This window comes from Solanum tuberosum, unplaced genomic scaffold (genome assembly GCF_000226075.1).
Source record: "Solanum tuberosum cultivar DM 1-3 516 R44 unplaced genomic scaffold, SolTub_3.0 scf00127, whole genome shotgun sequence".
Lineage (NCBI taxonomy): Eukaryota > Viridiplantae > Streptophyta > Magnoliopsida > Solanales > Solanaceae > Solanum > Solanum tuberosum.
Window position 1 is genome coordinate 186,333 of NW_006239058.1, and position 7,846 is coordinate 194,178.

The window sequence follows — 7,846 nt, forward strand, 5'->3', positions numbered from 1 at the left end:
TTAATCCTACAAGAGGACCAAAGGATGAAAAATCATTGGTATTACTATGCTTGATATTGCTTTCAAGCACAAACCACCCCATTTAAGACTTAAAAACAAATTAAGATATACAATTCACGTCCATTATTGTGTAACTAAAGCAACAAATTGCAGGTACTTGATAAAGAGAGATAACGACCAGGAGGAGAATACTTAACGACAACTAGTTATTCCATCCAAGAGAGCAAATACTTATAAGAAATATCAAGAATCATTAACATGTTTATTCAAATTTAAAAACAAGCAAGACAAATGTCTAACAAGTTCTTTTGTAGTTGCTTTGACATACAAAGATTTGCTGTCAACCGTAGCACTTTATTGGGTCGTTGCAGCCCTTTGCAGCCGACTGCTTGCAACCTCCGCCCCCACCCTTCTCTAGATATTGCTGGTGATACTCTTCAGCTCTATAAAATCTCTTAGCAGGAAGAATTTCCGTGACAATATTCCCATCCGTTAATTCATTCTGCTTAGCTTCCAATGATTCCCTTGCCAGTTGAGCCTGAGCATCATTATAGTAGTATATTCCTGAGCGGTATTGCTTTCCCACATCATTACCCTAGCAACAACCATCATCATGAGATCTATATACTGCTCTTTGTGAATGTTAAACTCTAGGTAAAGGCAAAAGCTCACACTCGACAAATACAACAAATATATCAAGTGAAGGCAAAAGAGTCCAGGGGTGGAATCTGCAGTAACATTCTAAGATGCTCATGAGAATTCGGTAAATCTGCACTATGAGGAACTACTTTCTATTTCTATTCCTAAAAGGAAATAAGAAACAGGGGAAGAAGATTGAAGAAACTTATAAATATTTTAGTTCCATGTGATGGATGACTGCCTGTTTTGGCTAATCTCCCAGGCAGCAAAAAACTTCCTTTCTTCATTAATACGCCAAATGGAATAGAATGTAAAAGTGTAACTACAATGATTTTCACTTTTTGACTTCTTATCTGAGTTAGCAATATGAATGCATTATGTCGAACGGCACATAGTGAAATCAGATTCAGAGCTGCAGCTATGACTTACACTAAGGTTAGGATCATGCAAACTTAACTGAATAGTACTAACTGTATCAATGGAAATTGGAAACACATAAAAATAGTTTTTTTTATAATCATGGTGTCCAAGCCACCTCGACTAATTTCTCAGGATACTAATTACCTCCAACCATCATAATTACAGGATAACTCTATCCAGCAAGGGTTGGCCAGATAGGAAGAAACAACTAGTGCCTAATGAACTTGAGATCTCAAGCACGGTTAAACAACTTGTGGGTTGCAAGCAGCAGAGCTTTCAAACTCTGTCTCAATTTGTTTGACCTGTTTTCCTTTTAAATCCGATTAAAAATCATTTTTTAGCAACTCTATAATTTGTTCTTAGGAGGAATGTTATAACTTTTTGAAAACCCAAATAGTAACACATTCACATAAAATGAAACTGAGAGAATAACAAAAGACAATAAAATGTTAAGATGAAGGAATTTGATACCTGGCGATTTAGAGTGGTCGGGTCATGGCGACTCCAAAATAGAGAAAGAAGATTGGAATAGGGGCAGACATTCGGGTCAAACTGGATCCGAATGACCTCGGCATGTTCGGTTTTTCCGGAGCAAATAAGGTTGTAATTCGGGTCATGGACATTCCCCTGAGAGTACCCAACCTCCGTCTTCACTACTCCTCCAACCCTCTGGAAGGCCAATTCGACTCCCCAAAAGCAGCCGGCAGCAAATTGGGCAAACTCCAGATCCGACTGATCCGGGTTGTCGAGATCCGGATCCAGTGCTGGATTGGTGGTTGACTTGCTGCTGCTGTTAACCCCCATTGCTCAATCTCTAATAATATCAAGTTTGTGTATGCATCCCTTTATTTTATATATATATATATATAGAAATGGATTGCATTATACATTAATATGAATCTGGTCATATAATTAGCTAATATCCATTATACATTTGCCATTTGAATTTTCTTCTCTTGTTGGTAATAAAAACAAAAACAACTTGCTACATCTTATATGTGTTGACCAAGACCATATATTTAAATTAAGGAAGTAGGAATCATAGATTATTACCAATAGCCAATAAGTTATGACTTCCAACAGCTATTTTTGTAAATTCTTTTTTCACACCACCACCTGTATGTCTTGCAACTAAATTTGAATATGGGTCGCAAAAATCTCACATTGGGTAAAGAGCTCTCTAACAAAAGCAATTTCATACGAAGAAAATTAAAAAAAAATCCTCCATACACAGAAACTTCTAATTAAGAAATATTTTATCGTTCCACTACAATTTTTGTTGATATATGACTTCACTTTCAAGTTTCAAATAATGAAGTCACTATTTACAAGTGGGAAAAACTACGCAACAAAATAAACATGTAATACGTATTTATGATAAATGCTATGGTTTAAAATATTACAATTTGTAGTTTTACCCTATGGTTTCATAGCAAATTTCTCTCTCTCAAATAGTTGAAGCCAAAAAAATATTCCACATAAATATGACAATTGTATTATGTATCAAATGTATTTATATTCCATTTCAACTATATTTTGTACTGTATTTTGTATCAATTGTAGTATGACATTATCTATTCTGTCAATTGTATTTGTCGACACAAATTGTGTTCGTTAATACAATTGACACAATTATAATCGATACATGATACAAAGCAATTGTATTCAGACAATTATATTTGTATTTATATCATTTGTATATGTATATTGTATCATTTATATTTTTGATACAACGAATACAACATGTATTCATCCCCTCTCCTCCCTCTCTCAATCTCACTCCTCTCTTCTTAGTTGTATCAATTGTATTCGTGATACAACCCGATACAACAAATACAACAGGTAGTCAACCTCTTTCCTAGATCTTGCTCGCCTCTCTCCTCCCTCCTCTAGTCTAATTCACCTCTCTCCTTCCTCCTAACATGTAGCTATAATTCGTAATTAAGCAAACTATAATACAAATCTTTAATTAAGTTCAAACTATAGTCATTTTTGAAAGTTTCCTTTACAAGTTAGAGTCCATTTGCTTTCTCTGTTGGGCTTTTATAAGTTCCAACTATTGGGCTCAGCGTAAAAATGGTTCTCTCTCTATGGGATTAGTAATCCCCTTTTTACTTGAGATAGCTAGTCTCACGATTTAAATACAAAATATATCTCGAGACACATAAATATTCATAGCTAAATATTGGATAAAATAATCTTATAGTTTATTTCGAAATTATTGGCCTTGGTCCCACTGACCAAACCAACTCTAAATACTTTGAATACTCATAGTAATAATTAAGGGAAAAGGTAGAAGTCAATATACATATAGCATTCTAGAAGCTCTTTCTTAATTCGGCCTATATTGTAAAACATTTAGAAGTAAAAGGTTTCAACTTTCAACGAAGAAAAATGAGAAGTCCTTTAATTGAATATAATTTATATAATATCAAGTACTTTTTCACCTTTTAACTATAATAATAATAACCAAGTAATGATAGTTTTAGCATGGTTGAGGAACAAAAGAGACCTTTCAACCACAGCAAATGTACGAAAATGACCTATATATAAAGCATCACAAAATTATTAAGTGACCCTGTAGTAATGCAAATTAATAGAAATAACGTGTACGGATCACTTTTTTAGTTCTGTTTTTTTTTTTAAAGAAAGAAAAAACGATGGTCACCTAAAATTCTACTCGTGAAAGTTTTGTTATGAAATTTAAAATTTTATAATAATGACTACGTTTTTTTTTTTTATATTATAAGAGTTTAAAAGTGGTTATTTTTGTGAATTTTATTAAGCATGCAAGTAGACAATATTTAAAAGAAGAATCATTTTTGTCTCCACAAAACCTCAAGAATAATGATGTTGAGTCCCTTTGTGTTCCAACTTGGCATAGTCTTTGGGAACAATAGCAATATTAATGAGTACTTAGACAAAAATTCACACATCAATCTAAGGTGGGGTGGGTCATATAATTATAGAAGATTTCTTGTTTTGAGGAAAAGAAACAAAGTAGTCCTTTTCTTTTAGTCCTTTCTGTGAATTGTCTCCTTGCTTTAAATCATGGCATCCACTTCTTAACTGACCACTTCTCAATTGCAATAAGGATTGGCAAATATAATATCTCTTGATAAAACTTTTCCAAAATATTGTGAGAGTAGTTTAGTCACTCACTTGTATCATATTTTAATTTTTTTTTATTTTCTGACTCGGTATTTGATACTAGGAATTGACTAGCTCCCTAATAAAGAAGATTCTAAACTCAACGAGACTAGAACACGATATCTTTGATTAAAGTGGAACAATACTTATAATATATTATTTTATTTAGGATTTATTAATAAAGCGAGACTATTAATCAGATGGAGATATTTGTGGATAAGAATGAGATTTAAATAACTACAAGGTTGCAAAACCAAATAGCTACTAGGACTATATATATTGAGATTATACGTATGACCTTTTCAACCAAATATTTTCTTAGAGCAATTTCAATTTGAAATATAGTATTGAGTTTTTTAATACCAACCACAAACTAATTGAACGAAAAAGTGTCATTCTTTTATTGTTACTAATAGTATTAAACTATATAAGGTCTGGGACTATATAGAACCTCTCGTGCAAATCGAAAGCTAGACCATACTGTCTCGCTTCTTTAATCATCAAAATAACGCTTTAGTGATTTCAGCAGCGTTAGAAAATAGAATCCAAGATGCTTCAAAGAATTATAAGTTTATTTCACTAATTTCCACATGACACTTGATTATAAAAGAAACAAAACTTCAACATATTGAAGCCAATAACAATAAATTACCTCACAAGTTTACTAGATCATTGAGCAAATTGGAGGAACATAAAAACTGGCAACCATCCACTACATGTACAAAATTCAATATTCCTAACAATTCTACTGCTGAAATACCCCAAATTTATGAGGATTTCTCCAACTCAAGACTGGCACACAGAGGAAAGCCACTACACTAGAACATATATACTAACATTCTATCTTCAATTCCTTCTCAAATTATATAGTAGTAGTCTAAACTTTTAGTGACACTGTGTTGTCAAGAAGCTTCTCACTTGATGATGGTGTAAGTTCATTTTTGGTTCCTCTTCTCTCTTCCTTTTGGGCAGAGATAAAGAGGACAAAGCTCTGGCCGACACCACCTTCTCAACAAGTGATTTCCATAGCCCATCATCTCCCTTTCGTTGCACCTTCTCTTTGAATTGTCTGTAATGTAAAATTGGACATAATTAGAGACTCGGCCCTACTGATGAACAGGGAAAACTACATTATTTAAAGCTGATATTTATGTAATACAGTTCGAACCTATCCATTATTTCAACGTGTTCTAAGGTTACTCAAACATCTTCCAGAAGATATTTACATATACAGACAATTCTTTTGTAGGGATGAAATCAGAAAGAGACATTTCGACTATGAAGAAACTAAAATGGAATTGTCACAAAAAGGCTGGCCCTGCTTGTAAGAGTTAAGTACCGCCTGTGTAAGGACTTAATAAAACCACGATGGCGTTGATAAACTCTTTACAGCTGTTTCATAAAGGTCGTTACCAATGGCTGCTATTAGCCAATTGGAAATAGTAAGTGGATCAAAATTAAAGAGGAAACAGATCACTTAGTTAACATCTTAGTCCTGAAAATTCATTTGAGAACGATCCGAGGTCGAACACAAATGCCTATAAGGATAGGTAGTTGAAACCGACTCCTTTTTCTTTTAAGCTAATGGACAGATTCATCTTATCATATAGATGCAAAAAAATGAAAATCAAATTAGCAACTCAATATGGTTTATACCTGCACAGTGGAACTCGACATTCATCAGGTTGATCACAGATAGACGAATGTAATCTAAGTAGCTGCCACATCCTTTTGCATCGCAGACAACCTCCATTCACCCTTCGTTTACATGTAGCAAAGTGTCGAATCAGTAGCTGGACGCCTTGACATGTTTTGAATTTGCTACATGGCAGCTTCTTTGTGCAGGGCTCCTCACCACATGGCCCTACACTGGTGCATCCTTCAGTGCATATGTGCTCTATACAATCCATCGCTTCGCTTAGCTGTAAATACAAGTTCTGCTCTCTTCTATGCCTTCTTGTCCTCTTCTTCCTCTATAAGAACAAAATTCCAAATTTGATTTGAGTAAACATTCACTGAATGATAAAGGAGGTACAAACAAATGCACCAATAAATATACAACTACTTCTTTCAATCCTATCAACGTACCGAATCAGCCTCATCCATGAACTGCAGAATTTCAAGTTCGAGTTGAGGATCATGATCTAGGAGGAACTTCCAACCCTCAGTCTTTTCAGTTTTCTTGAAATTTGTTGATATCAATTTCAAGCACTTCAGATATAGATCAGGTGCATCACAGAGCCTAGCCAATTGAAGCATATCCACAGCATTTTCAATAGTCAATTGCTCAGCTAACCCCTTTGTGCATCTCTGCTTTAGCTGTGGTACCAAGTACACATGAGAAAGTGCTAGAAGATGAATTCCATGTTTCTTCATCTGCTCTTTGGTACACCTGATCACAAAGGATAATTTGGTCATTACAGGCACAAAGATTTTTCTAAGAAAAAAAAGAAGATATTCTCTCCTCCAATAATAGTGGAAAACTTAGAACCGCCAACGCTTAAGTCTTTGACAAGATATTAATAATGAGAGGCAGGGATTGGTTTAGGTGCCAACTACCAAACTTTTAATCAAATTAAAAATTATCAATGGCTAATGATCACTTTCAACTACAGTAAATTTAGATCTACCATAATTCAAGCCACTCAGATTGAACGAGACTCGTCAAATAACGTGCAAACACAAAAAAAACGAGTGAAATGAATTTGGTAGGAACAAATCTACTGCTAATGGTCACTTTCAGCTCCAGTAAAAATTCAGATCTAACCTAATTCAAATCAATCAGGATTCAAAAGTTGAACGAGACGACTACTCATGAGAATAACATGAAACTATGAAACAGGATGAAATGGATCACAAAACTCACTTGAAAGAAGAGAGAAATTGAACAAACACGGAAACGGCATCGCAGGGAACACCGAGAATCCGGATAGTTTTCTCCGAGCTCCGCTTCTTCTGCGGCCGAACTAGAATGCTTTCCAGAACTGATGAAGCCGAAGCCTACAAAAATTTATCGCAAACGAAAACTAATCAGTACTTTAGCAATTCAAATAGAATTTCCAACAATCGGATCAAAATTTTAGTTTCTATTCACATTTTCGAACTGAAAATTGGCAATTCTCCTAAAGGAGGCGAACAATTCTCCCGTTTGAAAAAGTAAAATTGAAGTTCCTTAAATTCCGTACCAGAACAGTAGAATGTGCTGGAATGCGGTGTCCACCGGAGGTGATGATTTGAATGTCGAATTCCGGCATTTCGCCGGCGTCAAAGTTATTCGGCGACATAACGATCAAGTTTTAGAAGAGTAATAATATGTATTCAATGAACTTTTTCTTTATTTCTTTCTCCTCAGGGTTTAATAATTCAGTGTAGATTCATGGTTCGCATGTCTCCGTATATATAGCCAACTAACTCACCAACAGAAAAGCAAAAGGCGGGGACAGCGTGGACAATTCCAATTCATAAAAACTTCACGCGCGTTGCTCAATACGTGAGCACCAACCTCTATGACTGAAACAAAAAAAGAGTAAATCGTGAAAGTTAAATACTTTAAGAGAGAGTGGGGTATTTGAGTTTTAGATGAAATTTCCATTTTTATCCTTGAAGTTTTTATGGAGATTTTAGAAAAGATATGGAT

The 7,846-nt window shown here is 34.6% G+C and overlaps 2 protein-coding genes across 2 annotated transcripts; both read right to left on the reverse strand.

Annotated features, from left to right (window-relative positions):
• Positions 1–171: 171 nt before the first annotated feature.
• Positions 172–1,935, reverse strand: LOC102601734 (peptide methionine sulfoxide reductase). Its single transcript, XM_006351379.2, has 2 exons — positions 1,531–1,935; positions 172–595 (listed from the first exon to the last, which is right to left on the reverse strand). Exons 1-2 carry the CDS (start codon positions 1,861–1,863, stop codon positions 341–343), a joined length of 588 nt encoding a protein of 195 aa, XP_006351441.1. The 5' UTR covers positions 1,864–1,935; the 3' UTR covers positions 172–340.
• A 2,828-nt stretch (positions 1,936–4,763) lies between these two features.
• On the reverse strand, positions 4,764–7,578 carry LOC102602068 (BTB/POZ and TAZ domain-containing protein 1). Its single transcript, XM_006351380.2, has 5 exons — positions 7,395–7,578; positions 7,076–7,209; positions 6,298–6,601; positions 5,866–6,182; positions 4,764–5,278 (listed from the first exon to the last, which is right to left on the reverse strand). Exons 1-5 carry the CDS (start codon positions 7,491–7,493, stop codon positions 5,095–5,097), a joined length of 1,038 nt encoding a protein of 345 aa, XP_006351442.1. The 5' UTR covers positions 7,494–7,578; the 3' UTR covers positions 4,764–5,094.
• Positions 7,579–7,846: the final 268 nt, after the last annotated feature.

What these genes read in the sequence shown, in the direction of transcription:
- LOC102601734 (XM_006351379.2), bottom strand. Translation starts at nt 1,863, where the DNA reads ATGGGGGTTAACAGCAGCAGCAAGTCAACCACCAATCCAGCACTGGAT. An exon ending in CGACCACTCTAAATCGCCAG is followed by an intron (nt 596 to 1,530) that starts GTATCAAATTCC and finishes GGTTGTTGCTAG; the next exon opens with GGTAATGATGTGGGAAAGCA.
- LOC102602068 (XM_006351380.2), bottom strand. Translation starts at nt 7,493, where the DNA reads ATGTCGCCGAATAACTTTGACGCCGGCGAAATGCCGGAATTCGACATT. An exon ending in TCATGGATGAGGCTGATTCG is followed by an intron (nt 6,183 to 6,297) that starts GTACGTTGATAG and finishes TTGTTCTTATAG; the next exon opens with AGGAAGAAGAGGACAAGAAG. An exon ending in TGTCGAGTTCCACTGTGCAG is followed by an intron (nt 5,279 to 5,865) that starts GTATAAACCATA and finishes TTTACATTACAG; the next exon opens with ACAATTCAAAGAGAAGGTGC.